Source organism: Pristis pectinata, chromosome 6 (assembly GCF_009764475.1).
Source record: "Pristis pectinata isolate sPriPec2 chromosome 6, sPriPec2.1.pri, whole genome shotgun sequence".
Classification (NCBI taxonomy): Eukaryota; Metazoa; Chordata; class Chondrichthyes; order Rhinopristiformes; family Pristidae; genus Pristis; species Pristis pectinata.
Genome location: NC_067410.1, coordinates 110,015,445 through 110,036,301, shown reverse-complemented (window position 1 = coordinate 110,036,301; position 20,857 = coordinate 110,015,445). Strand labels below are relative to the sequence as shown.

Sequence of the window (20,857 nt, the reverse complement as noted above, 5' to 3'; positions counted from 1 at the left end):
CCAAGTTCCAGAATGAGCAAGAGTACGGAGGTTTTGGAATTGGGAAGAGAGGATGTTTAGGGAAAATGAAAAGAAGGGTGAAAATCGATGTATTGTTGAACTGGGTGCCAGTGTTGTAAACTCTGGGATGGTGGCTGAATGGGATCTGGTGTAGGTAGAATGTAGTGGCTAGGCATTTAGTGACAAATTCATGGAGAGTAGAAGGAAGGCCAGGAGTTATAGAGTCACAGAATCATAGTCCTTTGGTCCATTTAGTCCATGCTGACTAACAAACACCCATTTACACTAATTCTGTTTTAATTCTCCCCATATTTCCATCAGCTTCCCCAAGAGGGGACAATTAACCTACCAACCAGCACGTCATTGGGATGTGCAAGTCCCTGGAGAAAACCACGCGGTCAAAGGGAGAACGTGCAAACCTCACACAGACAACACCGGAGTTTAGGACTGAACTCTATCACTGGAGCTTTTAGGCAGCAGCTTACAGTAGTTGCAATAAACAATCTGTAAGCTCAGAGGGTCGAGCAGCATCTGTTGGGGGGGGGAGGGCGGTGGAGGAATTGTCAATGTTTCGGGTCGAAACCCTGCATCAGTTCTAAGCTGCACTTGCTGCGCCACTACAGACCCCAAGTGTATCATCTTACTGGCACTCACTAGCCAGGTTCACATAGGGGAAAGGCAAGCAGAGTGTGAGGAAATCATTCCTCTAACCCTACTGAAGGGCTGAGGCTATTTGTACCTTCCGTATTCTATTGGAGAAGCTAAGAGGCTCTTCACAGGTGCTCATTGTGGTGCCATTCTCAATGCTGTGGATACTCTGCGGTTCCCGTTGGTTGGGGTCGTATGATTGTGAGGCTCTATCTTGGAAGTGCAACAAACAATGTGCTGGAGGAACTCAGCGGGTCGAGCAGCATCTCTGGGAGGGAAGGAACTGTCAGCGTTTTGGGTCGAAACCCTGCATGAGGACTGAGAGTGGAGAGATGAGATGGCCAGCACAGAGAGGAGAAAGGGGGGTAGCAAGAAAGGAGTCTGAGGCAATTGGTGGACTGAGGAAGGGTGTAAGATGACAGGCAGGTCGGGGAGGTGAGTGGGGGTGGAGTTGGAAGACTGAGAGGTGAATGATAGAGACAGACAAGGAGAGAGCAAAAAGAAAAAATACAGATGGAGCAAGTTGGGGGAGAGGGGGGTGTGAATATAGGAGGCAGTGAAGAGTTTTCTTTGGAAAGTCCCTGAGATTTTCAGCATTGATTTAGCTGTGGTAATGTTTCTGTTGCTGAATATTAAACAGTAGTCAGTCCAATTGTTGTCGGCACCTGTCAAGGAATTACTTGTAGTCTCTTGCCTAGGTAGTATTATAATCTAGCAGTGCCCAAACAGAGGTGAAAGATAAAAGTTGTAAGACTGACCAAAAGAAAGAGGGGATGGTATATTGTGTGCCATTATCAAATACAGAAGTGCTAATGTCTGGATAGCTGGGGAGAGGTGAGAATTTCTGGCATTGAATATTCTAATTGCTAATACCCATGAATAGATTCAGTAAAACAGATGCTGAATGTAAAAACAAAACCAGGAGTTGACAGGCTCTTGTTTTTTACATTATTGTCCTTGGATGTCCTCCACCTGGTAAATTGGTTAATTATTGTCACATGCACTGAGGTATAGTGAAAAACCTGTCTTGCATACCGTCCATACACATCATTTCATTACACAGTGCATTGAGGTAGTACAAGGGAAAACAATGACAGAATGCAGAATGAAGTGTTAGTTACAGAGAGAGTGAAGTGCAGGCAGACAATAAGGTGCAGGGACACGATGAGGTAGATTGTGAGGTCAAGGGTCCATTTATCGGACAAGAGGACCATTCATTAGTCTTATAACAGTGGAATAGGCTTTCAGGCTTTCATATCTTCTACCCGATGGGAGGGGGGAGAAGAGAGAATGCCCGGGGTGGGTGGGGTCTTCGATTATGTTGGCTGCTTTACCAAGGCAGTGACAAGGGTAGACAGAACAAGAAATGTAGACCTGTGTCCTGTTTTTCCCATTAATACTCCTGGCCCTTTGATCAGGTCTTGGAGATCCAGGGGTCAGTCTGGAAACATGTCATGTTAGCAAGCCCCAGTCAGAGATACTGAGCTGGAGACGGCAGATGCTGGAATCCGGAGCAAAAAGCAAACTGCTGGGGGATCTTAGCCGGTTGAGTAGCATTTGCAGACACAAAGGAGTGGTTGACGTTTTGGGTCAAGACAGTGCGTCAGGACTGAGGTGAGAGGGAGGGATGACATGGGGGCTGAAGGGTGATAGGTGGAACCAGTTGAGGAGGGGGACAATGGGCAGGTGGAGCTGGATGGGGGAAGGTAGAGATTGAGGCTGGAAGGTAAGAAGGGAAGGATGATGGGCGGATAAAATGAGGATGGGGGGAAGCTGAGGCTTGGTTTAGTTGCACGTTATTTTACACCCTGATACTCCTCTCACTCCGATCCCATTTATGCATCAGACCAGATGAGGCAGGCTCCATCCCTCTCTCCGTACTTGGCCCAGTCTGAGAATGTTTTAAAATCCTCAACTTTGTTTTCAGATTTCTCTGGCCCTCTGTTCTAATTACGTTATCTCACACATCCTCTGATTTTCAGATACATTGCGGTCAGAACAAAGGGTCACTTGAGCTTCTGCATCCAGCAGCTATCAGGACTTAAGCTAGCTGCTGGAGTTTTTGTCAGCTGACTCCCAAAATAGCCGCACCTATTACAAACTCTAGCTCTCGAGTTTTATCTTTAAATCCCTGCTATAGGAATCAGAATCAGACTTATTATCACTGACTTAGATGACATGAAATTTGTTGTTTTGCGGCAGCAGTACAGTGCAAAGACATAAAATTACTGTAAATTACAAAAATAAATTGTGCAAAACAAAAGGAATAAAAAGGTGGTGTTCATGGGTTCATGGACTGTTCAGAAATCCAAAGGCAGAGGGGAAGAAGCTGTTCCTGAATCGGTGAGTGTGGGTCTTCAGGCTCCTGTACCTCCTCCCCGATGGTAGTAATGAGAAGAGGACATGTCCCAGATAGTGAGGGTCCTTAGTGATGGATGCTGCCTTCTGAGGCACCACCTCTTGAAGATGTCCTCGATGGTGGGGAGGGTTGTGCCTGTGATGGAGCTGGCTGAGTCTACAACCCTATGCAGCCTCTTGCAGTCCTGTGCATTGGAGCCTCCATACCAGGCGGTGAAGCTGGCTGAGTCTACAACCGGGGGCAGGCACAGTAGTGTAGCGGTTAGCATAACGCTATTACAGCACCAGCAACCTGGGTTCAATTCCGGCTGCTGTCTGTAAGGAGTTTGTACGTTCTCCCAGTGACTGCATGGGTTTCCTCCGGGTGCTCCGGTTTCCTCCCACAATCCAAAAACATACGAGTTAGGAAGTTGTGGGCATGCTATGTTGGCGCCAGAAGCGTGGCGACGCTTGCGGGCTATCCCCAGAATATTCTATGCAAAGATGCATTTCACTGTGTGTTTTGATGTACATGTGACTAATAAAGAAATCTTATCTTAACCCTTTGCAGCCTCTTGCGATCCTGTGCATTGGAGAACTACATTGTAATACATCTCACAATAAATCAAATAGTACTGATTCTGCCTTTTGTTACACAGGCTACAACTCAGACGAAGTGGGATCGGAGGGTGTGGGGTATATATGGAAGGTCCCTGCTGAGCAAGAGGATGAAGAGGATGAACCGGTGCGAGATATGTGGGGTAAGGAGCCTCTTGCTAGGCGTAAGAGTTTGCAAATGAGCAAGGTCAAAAAATTTCGAGATTGACTCCACTTTTTCAACACTCGCAAAAGGTCTCAGCATGGACAGAAGCCATTTGGACCACTGAGCCTATGCTGGCTCAGCAAGAACAATCCAGCTAAGCATGCTCCCTGCCCACTCCCTGTGGGGCCTGTGTTTTCTTCTGTTCGAGTACTTTTCCGTCCCCTTTTAACATTCCCTGGCAGTATATTCCAGATGCTAAACACTCTCTGTCCAAAGAGTTTTTCCTTGTGTGACCTTTTCTGTTCTTGTGCCAATTACCTTCATTCTCTGTCTGGTTTCATCAATGTGATTATTTCACATACAGAGACACTCTCATTCCCATTTTATCGTCTCAATGGTTGTGGATTTGAATCCTTCAATTAGATTAGCTTAATTAAAGTTCCTCTAATCTTTCCAGAAACATGCACGATTTTATCTGGAACATGATCTTATGTAGCCTTTTTTTTAAAAAAACTGCCATTGTTGGGATGAGACATTAAAAAATGAGACCATCTGTGCTTTCAGAATTTGATGCAACTGTGTTGAAAAAGAAAAGGGGAGTTCAATAACCTTTGGAATTTATGCTGTGTCTGTCAACCTTTAAAAATAAATTCTCACAGTCCTGTCCAATATTTGCCCGACAAGCATCATTGCTTTTTAAAAAAAAACACACAAAATGCTGGAGGAAATCTGGTCAGGCAGCATCTATGGTCCTGATGAAGGGTCTCGACCCGAAACTTCGACTGTTTATTTCCCTCCATAGGTGCTGCCTGACCTGCTGAGTATTTCCAGTATTTTGTTTTCGCGTAAGGGTTTCAGCAGACTTAAGTAATATACAGGAAGGAGCAACAAACAATCTGCTGGAGGAACTCAGCAGGTCAAGCAGCATCTGTGGGAGCAGAGGAATTCTCGATATTTCAGGACGAAACCCTGCAAAGGACCCTCCGGCTCTTCGACAAGTCCTGATGCAGGGTTTTGACCCAAAACATCAACAATTCCTTTCCCCTCACAGACGCTGCTCGACCCGCTGAGTTCCTCCAGCAGATTGTTTGTTGCTCCAGATTCCAGTGTCTGCAGTCTCTTGTGCCTCCCAAGGTACAGGAGGGGCTCCGTTACACGAATGAGCTGTGAAACAAAATGAAAGAGAAACATTTTTACTCTGTAACCCAAAGCTGCGTCCAATGCTGTCAATTCAATGTGATGACTCTGGGGTTAAGAGGATTATGGATTATAATGAGAGACTTGCAAAGCTTGTGCTGTGTTCACTGGAGCAGAGACTATCAAACTATTTAAAATTATCAAAGGATTTGTGAGACTAAATAATGAAAGGTTATTTTCACTAGTCAATGGATATCAGTAGCAAGGGAAGATATGAATTTAGGAAGAGAACAAGCTTAAGAGAGATTTTATTTCTGGAAGTTAGTATGGTATAAAGCACACAAGAATCTGTAGGGGGAGTTGATGGGGAATAAAAGAAGAACAAAAAGTGGGGCTAGTGTAGGATTAATGTAAATGGTCAGAACAGAGTCAGTGGGCCGAAGGGCCTGACTCTGAATGTGGAGGCGTTGGAAAGGGTGCAGGGGAGATTTACCAGGATGCTGCCTGGTTTAGAGAGTATGTATTATGAGGAGAGACTAAAGGGAGCTAGGGCTTTACTCCTTGGCGAGAAGGAGAATGAGAGGAGACATGATAGAGGTGTACAAAATAATAAGAGGAATAGATAGAGTGGACAGCCAGCGCCTCTTTCCCAGGGCACCAATGCTCAATACAAGAGGGCATGGCTTTAAAGTAATGGGTGGGAAGTTCAAGGGAGATATCAGAGGAAGGTTTTTTACCCAGAGAGTGGTTGGGGCATGGAATGCGCTGCCTGGGGTGGTGGTGGAGGCAGGTACGTTGGTCAAATTCAAGAGATTGTTAGATAAGCATATGGAGGAATTTAAAATAGGGGGATATGTGGGAGGAAGGAGTTAGTCTTACGCGAGGTTTAAAGGTCAGCACAACGGTGTGGGCCGAAGGGCCTGTATTGTGCTGTACTGTTCTATGGTTTTACGGTACTCTTGACTGTATGACCATTGAAGTTGAGTCAATCACAGCATTTAAATAGCAGAGGAATGATATTAAAGAGGCAGATTGGAACAAATAGCTTTGCTGTGGCTTTGTTACAATGACCTGAAGTGGCTTCTTCTGTACTTGAGTTACTCTTATGAAGTTGTTGAGAATTTTGTCATGTTCGTGTTGCATTGGTCAGGCAACCTCCAAGTCCTCCAGTTAAGCTGGATGGCGGCTTATTGAGTGTTACTGGTTCAGAGAGTGGTGTGAGACGACAGAAGATCATTTAGCCCATCAGTGCTTCCTCAGTATCCCAGTGTGGGAACAGGGGAAACGGGCCAAATTCAGAACGAGCTCTAGGAAGTTTTTCTCCGACTTTCCACAGCAAGCAGCCCATGATCGCAGCTCTCATGATGCGTCAGCAGGTAAATGTCCAATTTATACACCGCTTCTCCCAGAAGTGATGAGGGTTTGTGATGAGGCACGGTAGTGTAGCGGTTGGCGTAACACTATTACAGCGCCAGCAACCCGGGTTCAATTCCCGCCACTGTCTGTAAGGAGTTTGTACGTTCTCCCCGTGACTGTGTGGGTTTCCTTCAGGTGTTCTGGTTTCCTCCCACCTTCCAAAGATGTACAAATTAGGAAGTTGTGGGCATGCTATGTTGGCACTGGAAGCACGGCGACACTTGCGGGCTGCCCCCAGAACACTCTACGCAAAAGACGCATTTCACTGTGTGTTTTGATGTACATGTGACTATTAAAGAAATCTTATCTTTTCAATCCTCATGCAGGTCTGAATCTGAAGCCTCAGTCGAGGAGCGAGAGTGAGAGCGAAATGAGTCTCTGCTCACAAGAGGAAGAGAGCAGAAGTATCTCACCTCAGATGGATGACGCAAAAGGTGAGGTCTCACAGCTAACCTTGGACTGGTGGAAGTACATGGTACCACACAGAGTACTTGTGTCCAGTTCTGGTCGCCTCATTATAGGAAGGATGTGGAAGTGTTGGAAAAGGTGCCGAGGAGATTTACCAGGATACTGCCTGGTTTAGAGAGTATGCATTATGAGGAGAGACTAAGGGAGCTAGGGCTTTACTCTTTGGAGAGAAGGAGGATGAGGGGAGACATGATACAGGTGTACAAAAGAGGAATAGACAGAGCGGACAGCCAGAGCACCAATGCTCAATACAAGAGGGCATGGCTTTAAAGTAATGGGTCGGAAGTTCAAGGGAGATATCAGAGGAAGGTTCTTTTACCCAGAGAGTGGTTGGGGCATGGAATGCGCTGCCTGGGGCGGTGATGGAGGCAGGTACATTGGTCAAATTCAAGAGATTACTAGATAGGCATATGGAGGAATTTAAAATAGAGGGATATGTGGGAGGAAGGGGTTAGATAGTCTTGGGCGAGGTTTAAAGGTCAGCACAACATTGTGGGCCGAAGGGCCTGTATTGTGCTGTACTGCTCTATGTTCTATATGTACTGGATCTGGCTTTGGTTAGCAACTTACCACAGGCAGGTTAGATCCAGTCTGACTAATCAGTTGTTGTTCCCAGACTGTGCTGATTTAACTAAAGATGGAACTGTAAGGGTTCGGATCCCTTGGCTCCAGAGAATAATTAAATACTGCTAGATTTGAAATCCTGCTTCCCCCACCCCTATTATTCAACAGAGTGACCCTGCAATGTGTGCAGACTATAGGGTGCACTCTACAGTTTATCGCTGATATGCCTCCCTTCCCCAGTAACCACCAAAAGTGCAGCAGTGTTGGGGGGGGGGAAGGGGCGAGCAGCTCTTCCTTTAAGCCAAACCTTCCACCGTGGACACACATGGACCTTTCCTCATTGTCTTGGGGTCATTTTTCCTGGAATTTCACTCCTTTTAGACCACTGTGAATACCACTGCAATACAAGATGGAGGAGTGTGTCACTTCAGGCATGTAAGGCTGGACAATAAATGCAACCTTGCTGGCTTATGCCCTGGCAACAGGGCATTTGATTAAATTCCACACAAATTACGATTAAATTGACCTGTACGATCGGTATGCAAGACAAGTGTTTCACTGTACCTCAGTACAAGTGACAATAATATACGAAAACCAGTAGATTAAGTAGGCCCAGGTTGAGGATTAATATTGGAAATGTCCTGTCATAAGAAGTGAATTTTGCTTTAAGGGAGCTTCCAAATAAAACAACATGGGCAAAAAAAGTGCCATGGGATTGTATAAGGGTTGAGTGAATTATTTTATTTCTCCATAGATGCATATCTAAACTGCTCCACCCAATCAGCCTTCTGTGATTACGTGGATCAGAGTCTGGCACCTCCTGTTCGTGGTGACTTGGCTTTTCACTGGATAAATAAGTTGAGCTGCTTCATTCTAGTCTCCAAACAAGAGTATTTTAACTTGATGTTTTAAATTTGTAGTGTATGTGTGTGAGGTTATCTGTGTCAGGGCATGCATATCACAATCAGGCGGTGGTATTATATAAAATATGTACAGTTCTCAGCTGAGTACAGCAGGCTCTGGTGCCTATAAATGACAGATAATCTGAACTAAAGCAGATAATGCAGTTATATATGGCTGTAAAAGGAATGCTTCCATGAGGACTAGAAGAATTCTGCAGGTCAGGCAGCACCTGTGCAGGGAAATGAACAGTTGACGTGTCAGGTTGAGGTCCAGATTTCCCTCCATAGCTGCTGCCTGACCCACTGAGTTCCTCCAGCGCTTTTTGGGTTGCTGCAGATTCCAGCATCTGCCGTCTCCCGTGTCTCCACAAGAAGAATACTGACTCGTCACCATCAGCTGACTGAGGTCAAGGCCTGGCTTCTCCATAATTAACCTGGGTTAGGGAAAGGGAACATTGACCTCGGGGTCATTTGGGTAGCAGCATCTGCAGAACCTTACCCGGGTGGAAGTTTGACTGCTGCACTTAGAGGGAGAGGAGAAAAGCTAAATCATTCTGCTTCAGTTACTGAAATGTCCAAGTTGCTTTGTTTTAATCTGTAGTATTAACGGCAGGGCAGTGTGGTGATTTAATTCTGCGTTATGCGGTGCCTTTCACATGTGACATCTTCCACATTTTTTCCCTCCCACAGTATTTCAGAATGAAGTTCTTGGCACACTGCAACGGGGGTTGGAGGAAAATATTTCCTGTGATCACCTTGTGCTGGAGATCAACTCTCTCAAGTGAGTAATTGTCAGCCCCTCGGTGTTCAAACCCTGCATGTTTAAAGAGTGTCTTTGCTTGATAGCATCCCAAAACATCTATCACGTGAATTGTACGATGTAAGTAGATTTGTGAACTGAAAAGTCATTTAGTGTGCAGCAAGTTGCCTCTGTGAAGTGGATGGTAGTTCAGGAGACTTTTACGCTATGGAGTGACAGAAACTTGCTGCCAAGGTCATTGAAAATCCAACTTTGTGATTTAGTGCAGGAGGGTCTTTAAAATCTTTTTGACTAGATAGCTCTTGCAAATAGAGCCCTGATCTAGCATGTCATCCAAAGCATGATTTTAACTTTCTTCTACAATCTCTACACCATTTACTGTCTTTCCATCCTTGAGGCTATTGTAAACTTCCAACTTAAGTCCTGATCAGCTATTACCCCTCTCAATTGTTACCAGCTTTGCTTCCCTATCTGACAATGCCTGGGTTTTAAAATTTCAACCTTTGATTCAAATTTCTCTGACCTCAAGCTCTCCCTCCTCAGCCCTCAGAGATCCTTCCACTCCAATTCTGGCCTCCTGCACATTCCTGATTTTCCTTGTTCCACCATTGGATTTCAGCCAGTAGGTCCTAAGGTCAGGAATTCCCTCCCTAAACCCCGGTGCTTCAACCCTCAAAATCTACCTCGTGATCTCATTAGCCATGACGTTTTTACATGGCCCTGACTGTTTGCTGCTGTGAAGTTATTTGGATCATCCAAGTACATTAATGGTGTCGTATGAATGTAAAATAAAAAATGAATAAATGCTGTTTGGGCTGGTTATATGGAGGGAGAAACGGTCAGTTTTTAATAGGGTGTGGTAACAGTGATTAATTGGCTTTATCAGTATCCAGACCTCTCAACTACTGATCTGCAGACGTGAGTTCAAATCTAAGATGAGATATCTTTATTAGTTACATGTACATCAAAACACACAGTGAAATACATCTTTTATGTAGAGTGTTCTGGGGGCAGCCCACAAGTGTCGCCACGCTTCCGACGCCAACATAGCATGCCCACAACTTCCTAACCTGTATGTCTTTGGAATGTGGGAGGAAACCAGAGCACCCGGAGGAAACCCACATAGACACAGGGAGAACGTACAAACTCCTTACAGACAGTGGCTGGAATTGAACACAGCTCGTTGGCACTGTAATAGCGTTACGCTAACCACTACTGTGCCTGCCCTCAGCATGGCATATAGGGAATTTAAATACAAGTAATTAATTCTGTAAAGTATTAAACTTGGTGCAGTTAACCATGACCACAAAACTGCCAATTGCCACAAAAAGCCATCTGCTTCACTAACAACCCACACAAAATGCTGGAGGAACTCAGCGGGTCAGGCAGCGTCTATGGAGGGAAATAAACAGTCAATGTTTCAGGTCGAGACCCTTCATCAGGACTGGAAAGGAAGCCAGAATAAGGAGGTCAGGTGAAGAGCACAGGCTGGCAGGTGATAGGTGAGTCCAGGTGAGAGGGGGAAGGTGGGTAGAGGAGGGGGGATGAAAGGGAGAGATGTAAGAAGCTAAGAGCTGATAGATAGAAGAGGCAAAGGGCTGAAGGAGGAGGAATCTGGTAGGAGAGGACAGTACACCATGGAATAAAGGAAAGGAGGTGGGGAATAGATGGGCAGGTCATGAGGGCGGGAGAAGGGAAATCTGCCATACTTAACTAGTCTGGCCTGTAGGTGACTCCAGGTAACAAATATGTTGGTGACTGTTGATGAGCTAGATAGCTCTAGCATGGAGCTACCTTAGATTTGAGGGGCTGAATGCCTCTTCCATATTACCTTTGTGACTAACTTGTGTTCTGATATTGGTTAGTTGGCCAGCTCAGAGGAGACAGGGATGAGCGAGGATGCAGGTCTTGCCAGTCATGTCCACATCCTGTGTACAAAATTTTTTAAAACAAAGTCGTTGACCTGAAAAGTTAATTGTTTGTGTTCAGTTCTGGTCGCCTCATTATAGAAAGGATGTGGAAGCTTTAGAGAGGGTGCAGAGGAGATTCACCAGGATGCTGCCTGGATTGGAGAGCATGTCTTATGAGGATAGGTTGAGCGAGCTAGGGCTTTTCTCTTTGGAGAGAAGGAGGATGAGAGGGGACTTGATAGAGGTGCACAAGATGATAAGAGGCATAGATCGAGTGGACAGTCAGAGACTTTCTCCCAGTGTGACAATGGTAACATGAGGGGACATAATTTTAAGGCGATTGGAGGAAGGTATAAGGGGGATGTCAGGGGTAAGTTTTCCACACACAGAGTGGTGGGTGCGTGGAATGCACTGCTGGCAGAAGTTGGGGGGTGTGGGGTGTGGGGGAGGTGCAGATACATTAGGGACATTTAAGAGACTCTTAGACACATGAATGATAGAGAAGTGGAGGGCTATGTGGGAGGGAAGGGTTAGATAGATCTTAGAGCAGGATAAAATGTTGGTACAACATTGTGGGCCAAAGGGCCTGTACTGTGCTGTAGTGTTCTTTGTTCTGTGTTTGTCTCCACGGATGCTGCCTGAGTATTTCTAGGACTTATAAAACATTTCCATTCTATATCTTCTTTGCTTTTCTCTGCATAAGTGTAAGTTCCTCTCCCTAGGTACGCCTACAACATCACCATGAAGGATGTGACACAGCTCACCACTAAGGTGGTCCTGGAGATGCCCCTCCAACAGCACGGACCTGAAATCTCTGCTGCACAGTACGGCAACGCTCTCATCTCTGTGAGTATTCAAGCCGAATGGATGGCCCACAAGATGGTGGAACTACCAGACTGAGCCCTGATACCATTGGTGATGAGGGGGTGGGGGGGAGCTGGTAGCTGCAGAGCAGAGAGTGCACAATGTCTGGCAGTTGGCAGAGGGCTAGTATTGTTGGAGCATGTGGTGGATGGTTCAGTGTCTTGTTAGCTGAGGCCTTCACTCTGTGTATCCACACAAGGTGCTGCCTGCCATCATAGACAGGGTTGTGGTGGGGATGGGTGGTTTGTCCCACTTTCTGCTGAGGGGGGGGGGGAGGTGAGAGAACATAAGAGAAACACGAAAGTGGACATATATTGAACAAGGATGCACCCTATGTTATTACCTATTAAGTGAGCCACAATTGGTCTCAAATGCTGCTTTAAGGAAACGGGGCAGTGGTTAAAGGGAATTCAGGAAGTGCACAGGGATAAGAGTAGGTCATAGAGTTGTAATACAGCACGGAAACAGGCCCTTCAGTCCAACTGGTCCATGCTGACCAAGATGCCCATCTAAGCTAGTCCCATTTGCCTGTGTTTGGCCCATACCCCTCTAAACCTTTCCTATCCATGTACCTGTACAAGTATCTTTTAAATGCTTTATTGTACCTACCTCAACCACCTCCCCTGGGAGCTGGTTCCATATACGCACCACCCTCTGCATGAAGGTCACCCAGACATTTAAGGCTCTTCTGTGTCGTAGCTGATCTGGACTTCATTTGGCTGCTCTTGATACCTATCCTTGCCAAATAAAATTGTGTCAACCACAGTTTTGAAAATCACTGTTGACTTCACCATCCACAGCTTTTGAGGCAAGAATTCCAGGTTTCCTCTGTGCTTTGAAAGTGTAAAAAAAGGAATAACATAGTTTTCATGGGTTCATGGATCATTTAAGGTCATTCTTTAGTTTCCCATGAGGAGAACTTGTTCCTCTGTCTCTACTGCATTGAATCTGTTTATCACTTGAACTACCTTGATCAGTGCATCCCTTGTGCTTCTAAGCTCAAGGGAACGCAAAAACTAAGGTTATATCCTCGTAATTTAACCCTTTTTTTGTAATATTGGTCTAGATAAATCTACAGTGAGTGCAGTACCAGAGTAGAATGCTGGACTTGACATGTGGCCTGGCCTCAGGAAGAAATTATTCTATCAGGCTCTGATTCCTTTTATAATGCGTCCGTGATGATTTTTTTGGACGCCTAAATGCTTTGCAGCTCCTTAGTTCTCAAAGTTAAGACAATGTTCCAAATTGCCTTTCTCAAACCCTATGCAATTATCCCATACTGTGACTTATTGCTTCTGTCTGCACAGCTTTTGGATGCTGAGAATCTGAAGTATAAATAGAACATCTTTTGGAAGGCACAAGGGTATCAGGCACGGTATTCAACTCAAGGAGCAAAGAGAGGCTCCAGTGAGCACAACAGGTGCTGGAGTTCAACTTGACTGGGAACAGCCAGACTAAGTTGCCAAATGCTGCAAGATGTGAGAAGTTGGCATATTGTCCTGTCTGTAGAGGAACAACAGATGAAAAGATAACATTTGCTGTTACTGAGGTGCGATAGGCACTGCTAGAACTGAAAGCTAACCTTGGGAACTGCACATGCGTGCAGTACCTATTGTGAGTTATACCTAACCAGGTTGGCAGTGTATCATGCAGACTGATTCTGAGTGGTTTAAGACTTGTCTCAAGTACGGCACCTTGAGGGTAGTATTCTGTTAATACCCGTACTGCATTTTTGTTGTGTGGTGATGGGATGTGGCCATCGGGGAATATCAGAGAATTTTTCCCAATGCGACAATAGCTAACACGAGGTGACATAGTTTTAAGGTGATTGGAGGGAGGTATAAGGGGGACGTCACGGGTGAGTTTTTTTACACAGAGAGTGGTGGGTGCGTGGAACGCACTGCCGGCAGAGGTTGTGGGGGCAGATACATTAGGGACATTTAAGAGACTCTTAGATAGACATATGAATGATAGAAAACTAGGGGGCTATGTGGGAGGGAAGGGTTAGATAGATCTTAGAGCAGGATAAAATGTCAGCACAACATTGTGGGCCGAAGGGCCTGTACTGTGCTGTAGTGTTCTATGTTCTATTTGTACTGGGGGTGGGATTTGAACCTATGATCATCTGACTTTTGAGGTGGAGGCTTGTGTCGATGGGGTTTTGGTATTATTGTCACCTGTACTGAGATATAGTGGAAAAACTTAGTTTTGCAAGCCATCCATACAGATCATTTCAAAACAGAATTACATGGAGGTAGTGCAAGGGAAAAGCCATAACTAAGTGCAGAATATAGTGTTAACAGTTACAGAGAAAATGCAGTGGAGGTAGAAAATGTTGCAGGAGCCACAACAAGCTAGATTGTGAGGTCAAGAGTTAATCTATAACATACAAGATATTACGGGAATTTAGGGATATGGGGTTAGTGCTCGGGTAAGAGATCAATAATAATCTTGTTGAATGGCAAAGCAGGCACACTGACGCAAATGTTCCCGTGCATTCTACAACACAAGGCATTCGACCCATTGACTAGCAACTTGGAGCAATTTCATTTCCCCTTTTGGAGAGACGAGACCACAGGTGCTGGAATTGGGAGCAGCAAACCGGGTTCCTCCAGCAGATTGTTTGTTGCTCCCGATTCCAGCACCTGTGCTGTTTGACCCGCGGAGCTCCTCCAGCAGATTATTAGTTACTCATTTCCCCCTTTATTTCCCTTTAACCTGTTCTCTCTCAATCAACTCCCACCAACCGCAGGGGTAACTTACCGTGGCCAATTTACCTAACAGCCACCTTGTCATCTTGTGCTCTTATTTGCAGGATAGGGGTATTGCTGGCAAGGCCAGCATTTATTGCTCATTGTTCATTGCTCTTGAAGATGGAGAATTGTCATCTTGATCTGCAGATTGTACAATAAACATATCCCCCTAATGGTGTTAGGGAGTTCCAGAATTTGGCCCCAGTGTCCGTGAAGAGATAGCGATGCACTTCTGCATTGGGATGGCGGGCAAAACTTGTTGGGTTGGCGTTCCCAGGAGCCTGCTGCCCTTGTCCTGCCAGGTGGTAGAGGGTTTTGTAGGCTTTTCAAACCAGAATAGTCATTGGCAGGGAGACTAGACTTGTGCCCAGCACATGGAGACAAGAGAGTGCTTTCTACAAAAAACTCTGGGCTTGTCATCTTAACGCACAGATTCAGTAAAACTATCAGGAAGAGTGAACCTGGGTGTGGAGCCTCTGATATCCTTTACCCTACCACAGGGTAGTGTGCCTCTGTAGTTTTCGGTGACTTTTGCAGCTCACTTAATTGTTTTCGTTGGGCCAGCTAAGTATTGGGCTGTGATTGCGAGTTGGAACAAAGGATTTGAACATTCCTGTAATAACGATTCCAAGGAATAATATTTGAACAAGGGAGAATGATTCTTTGCAAAAAGGCACAGTGATAAATGAGTTGATAATAGAGCAGCAGGTGTGTATCTCGTGTTAGCTCCATTTAAGGCTTGTTGAAGACAGAAAGGGGTTTAGATGTCATTGAAAGAAAATGGAATCAATTCATTCTGTACCCCCCCCCCTCCAGTATGCCTGAGCTCTGTCAGTACAGTGCTGGCAAATTTTCCAATTGATAGCACTTTCCTTTCACCTCCAGTGCTTCCTGCCTGCAGACTGCTCTTATCTACAGGATGCACTGCAGCAAGTTGCCAGAACCATTGCAGCTCCTCCCAGCCCAAAGGCACCACCAGCCAGATGAACAAGGGCAGCAGTGTATAGAATTACCATCACCTCCTGAGATCCTGTCTAGTTGGGTACCATCCTGACTTGGACCTATTTTGACCATTTATTCCCCTTGATACTGAGTTTAAAATCCTGGGACAAAGTTGGAGTAACTTCCTGTGTACTACAATGCTTTAAGAAGGCTTGCCACTGGGCAGTAAAATTGCAACCACGTCTTCGTTGAGGATAGTTTTAGACGGAGATGTAACTAGTCAGGAGGATATTAACTTGTGCATAATGTCAAGGACCAGAATTTTTAATATGTTCTCAATGGGAATTACACCAGGTGACATGGCCGTACAATACTTAACTATTTTCATTGCACAAGGTTTTAATGGGAGTGAGGGTGCTAATACTAGCTGAAAACAAAATAATACGCAACTCCTTTTGTTCGACAATAGAAAAACTAATTGAATGCCGAGATTCAAATGAGATGTCCAGGTTTGAATTCCCAGTGTGACAGTATAGATAAGTTGTAGTCTGACTACAGATTTCCTCCAGAGCATGTGTTTAGTGTACTCCAGGATCTGATTAGGACCTATCTTGTCCTATGATGAGGAAGCTTTAACTTTTTATCTGTAGGGTCGGTGGTGATGTCTTCCAAGGTTGTTTCTTAAGCTGTTAACGATTGCTGACTGATGTTTAAGGATGGTTTGTTCCCTCGGGTTGTACTGTGGGCTTCTCTACATGGAATCTTCCTGGCGCACAGTGTTGCATCACACCATTGGTCCAAAAGGCTGAGGGCAGATTATGAAAGAGCTTCAGCAATGATCCAAATGGCCTCCCAGGTTTGGGGTAGATTGGTGAAATGAGTTTGGATCAGAATATCTTTTGTAACAATTGCATTTTCTGGAGACTGCCTTTGCAAACCCAGGCAGCCGGAGTATGGGATCAAAAAAAAGTCTACTGGATAATCACTGGTTTGTATAGTAATAACAGCTAAAATTCAAGCTACCAACTGCATGCACAAAGCAAGCAAGGCAGGTGATTTTTGGTTTATTTCCCCCATTTCAGCTTTTGAAGAAGTGGTCACAGGTGTTTAAGAATTACATCAAGCGGGCCATTGATCATCAGAATTGCCTGGCTGCTATCGAGGAGTTCTTCATCGAACACGAGGCGCTCTGGCCTGCCATCGTCAAGGTATGGTCGACTTCCGATCTGTTGCTTGCCTGCTAACGGAACCGTGTACTTTCAACTCTCCATTGAGGCAGGCTGGTCGAACAGTGTGCAAGACGCCTGTCAGTTGTTGTCCATTGCGGTGTGGACTGCTGGAGGGAGCAGGGGGGGAAACCAGAAGCAGCGGGAAGCATGATAGAAGAAATGATGGGTAGGGAAAGGAGGGGGCTGGAGATGAAGGTGATGGGAGAACAGCATTGGGGAGCTGGGCTCAGTGCAAAAGGAGGAATAACGAGGTAGTGTTCATGGACCATTCAGAATTCTGATGGTAGAGGGGAAGAAGCTGTTCTTGAATCTGAGAGTCTTCAGGCTCCTGTACCTCCTCCCCGATGGTAGTAATGAGAAGAGGCCATATCCCAGATGGTGAGGGTCCTTAAGTGATGGATGCCGCATTCTTGCGGCACCGCCTCTTGAAGATGTCCTCGATGGTGGGGAGGGTTGTGCCCGTGATGGAGCTGGCTGAGTCTACAACCCTCTTGCGATCCTGTGCATTGGAGCCTCCATACCAGGCTATGATGCAACCAATCAGAATGCTCTCCACCGTACATCTATAGAAATTTGTAAGGGTCTTTGGTGACATACTGAATCTGCTCAAACTCCTAAGGAAGTAGAGCCCATTGCCAAGTGGTTGAGATGTACCTCTGCTGCAAAACAACAAAGTTCACGACATATGTCAGTGATAATAAACCTGATTCTGATTCCCCTGCCCAGTAAGAAGATACATTTCTAAATGTTGCCTTTAGCTATTTCACAATCTCCTAAAGTGCTTCGCAGTCAGCGATGTACATTCTTACGGTTGTGCCATAGGAAGTACGATGGCCGATTTATGAATTGGGTTCAAATGCTGGTCAGATTTCCCACTCCTAACTGTGGGACACTGAGGCCCATTGTAACGTCCTCCTCAGGTCTGGCGAACGAGCTTGCTCTTCGCTTTGGCACTTCTAGTTGTTGCCACCTGGTAGTGCTCTTAAGAGCTTGTGACCTGCCTCGCATTGTACTAATTTATCCAGAAAATGAAGTTTACTGTTGAAGTCATGTTTAGCAGTGAAAAGTGTCACCACTGTCAACACCTGGAGCTGTCAGTCCGTCAAAAAAATTCTGGAATTACTCAGCAGGCCAAGCAGCATCTTTGGAGGGAGAAATGGTTAATGTTTCACATCAGCAACCTTAAGCAGTCAGACTGGCACTGTGATTATGAGACAGCCAGCCATTTCCTGTGACCTGTTCTGAGTAATTGCCTGGAATTTCCTGGTCTTACCCTGCTGCCTCGCACCATTTAAACTTGGGTGTGGTATCTTTGAGAGGTGAAGGAGTCTGCCGAGCAGCAGCTTAGTAAAGCAGTCGACGCAGCCTCGGGGGAGAGAGGAAGTTGTTGAAAGGGGAAAAGTAAACATAAAAACAAACTAACTGCGAGTGTGTGAAAGCCCGTCTTGTGTCCACCAGCAGTGAAATTCTCAGCCTCAGCATTCTAGATTCTGCCCTTTCAAACTTGGCTTATGCCTGTTGAGAATACTCTCTCAATAATGCTGGGGCTAAAGTCCATCATGGCTGGTGGTAGCAGCTTAGTCAAAGAGCAATACAGCACACATACAGGCCCTTCGGCCCAACCAGTCCATGCCAACCACATTGTCCACCCAGCTGGTCCCAATTTCCTACGTTTAGCCCATATCCCTCCAAGCCCCACCCCTCCATGTACCTATCCAAGTGCTTCTTAAATGATACTGTTGTACCTGCATCACCCACTTCCTCTGGCAGCTCGTTCCATATACTCACGACCTTCTGCATGGAAAAGTTGCCCCTCAGGTCCCTTTTTAAATCTTTCCCCTCTCACCCTAATCCTACGCCCCCTCGTTTTGGACTCCCCTACCCTGGGGAAAAGACTGTTACTGTCCACCTTATCTATGCCTCTCATAATTTTAAACACTTGTATAAGGTCGTCCCCCATTCTCCTATGTTCTGAGGAATAAAGACCCAGCCTGGCCAACCTCTCCCTATAACTCAGGACCTCTAGTCCTGGCAATATCCTCAAATCTTTTCTGCACTCTTTCCAGTTTAACCCCATCTTTCCTATAACAGGCTGACCAAAACTGTACACAGTACTCCAAGTGCGGCTGCACCAACGACTTGTACAAGTTATGGTGATTTTCACACTGTATCAGTGTTTGTGTGATATCTCCAAAGTGTATTAGAACATGGAACAGTACAGCACTTGGACAGGCTATTTCAGCCCATGATTTTGTGCCAATCTCGATGCCAATTCATACTAAATGTCCTCCCCCTCCATTCCCTCCATGTTCATGTATCTAACTAAATGCTTCTCAAACTGCACCAGACTGCCTGCTTCCACTACTACCCCTGGTAACCCATTCCAGACACCTACCACTCTCTGTTTAAAAAAAAACTTAACCCTCACATCACCACTAAACTCCATTTTCTCCACCACCACTACCCCCCCTCCCCCCCCCGCCACCCCCCAAAAGTTAAAAGCATGTCCTCCGTTGTTTGACATTTACCCTGGGGAAAAAAATTTCTGACTGCCTACCCTATCTATGCCTCCTCATAATTTAAAAGATCTCTATCAGGTCTCTCCTCAGCCTCTGATGCTCCGAGGGAGAACAACCCATGTTTGTCCAACCTTTCCTTACAGTTCATACCCTCTAATCCAGGCAGCACCTGGCAAACCTCACTTGCACCCTCTCCACTTCCTTCCTATGATGAGGCAACCAGAACTGCACGCAATACTCCAAGTACCGTCTGACTAAAGTTTTGTATAGCTGCAGCAAATGATACCTGGAATATTTAAACTCATTTGGCAGTGGGGGTGGGAAGCGTAATAGTAGTGCAGCAGCTGGGGAGAAAAGTGTAGAGGATAAGTCAAGGCAGAACAGTGGGAAGATGAGACACAGGCAGCTTAGGGAGCACAGGAGGACTGGCAGGCTCAATTTCATTTATTTTAATGCAAGGAGCCTTACAGGTAAGTCCGATGAGCTTAGAACATGGATCAGCACTTGGAATTATGATATTGCAATCACAGGAACATGGTTGAGCGAAGGGCAGGACTGGCAGCTTAATGTTCTGGGATATAACAGTTTCAAACCTGATGGAAAGGTGAGAGTTGCACTACTGATTAGGGAGAACGTAACAGCAGTACATAGAGAGGATATCCTTGAGGGATTGACCAATAAGGCTGTATGTTTAGAAACTAGGAAAAGGAGAGGGGCTGTCACTTTTCTGGGGATATATTAGAGGCATTCTAGTAATCAGCAGGATTTAGAGGAACTGATATGTAAGCAAGTCCCAGAAAGGTGTAAGAGCAAGAATTGTAGTAGGAGATTTTACCTTTCCCTATATTGACTGGGACTGCCTTAGTGCGAGTGGCTTAGATGGGGCTGGATAGAGAGGACGTGGAGAGGATGTTTCCATCAGTGGGAGAGTCTAGGATCTGAGGGCACAGCCTTGGAATAAAGGGACATCCTTTTAAAACTGTATTGAGGAGGAATTTCTTCAGCCAGAGGATGGTGAATCTGTGAAATTCGTTGCCACAGAGGGCCATGGAGGCCAAGCATTGTGTGTATTTAAGGCAGAGATCGATAGGTTCTTGATTGGTGAGGGGGTTAAGGGTTACAGGGAGAAAGCAAGAAAGTGGGGTTAAAAAAAAAGCCATGATTGAATGGTGGAGCAGACTTGATGGGCCAAATGGCCTAATTCTGCTCCTATATCTTATCGTTTTATGGTCGAAGTGTGTCCAAGGAAGTTTTTTTTGAGTCCTTCTGGAGACGGGGCCATCCTTAACCTTGTCTTGGGAAATGAAACTGGGCAGGTGGTGGGAGTGTGGGGGGGTGCATTTTGGGTGCAGTAACCATAATTGTGTAAGTTATGGAAAGGGATGTTCCTCAAGTTAAGGTCTTGAACTGAAGGAAGGCTGATTTCAATTGTGGAAGAGAGGACCTGCCGAAAATAGACTACGAGCAGATGCTTGCAGATAAAACGACAGCTGATGAGTAGGAGTCTTTTAAAAGAGAGTTGGTTAAAAGTTCAGAGCCAGCATGTTCCAGTAAAGATGAAAGGCAAAGATGACAATATTTGGGAACCTTGGATGACAAAGCATGTTGAAAGTTTGATCAGGGGTGAAAAGATCATGTTAGGTAC

At 45.5% G+C, this 20,857-nt stretch overlaps 1 protein-coding gene across 1 annotated transcript in view; it reads left to right on the top strand.

Moving 5' to 3' along the window:
- The window catches only part of eif2b5 (eukaryotic translation initiation factor 2B, subunit 5 epsilon), a 53,849-nt gene that overhangs the window by 26,464 nt on the left and 6,528 nt on the right, over nt 1–20,857 (top strand). The window contains exons 10-14 of the mRNA XM_052018792.1: nt 3,645–3,746; nt 6,628–6,735; nt 8,926–9,016; nt 11,628–11,751; nt 16,547–16,672. Of these exons, the coding sequence (XP_051874752.1) occupies nt 3,645–3,746; nt 6,628–6,735; nt 8,926–9,016; nt 11,628–11,751; nt 16,547–16,672 (551 nt within the window). The remainder of the gene's footprint in view (nt 1–3,644; nt 3,747–6,627; nt 6,736–8,925; nt 9,017–11,627; nt 11,752–16,546; nt 16,673–20,857) is intronic.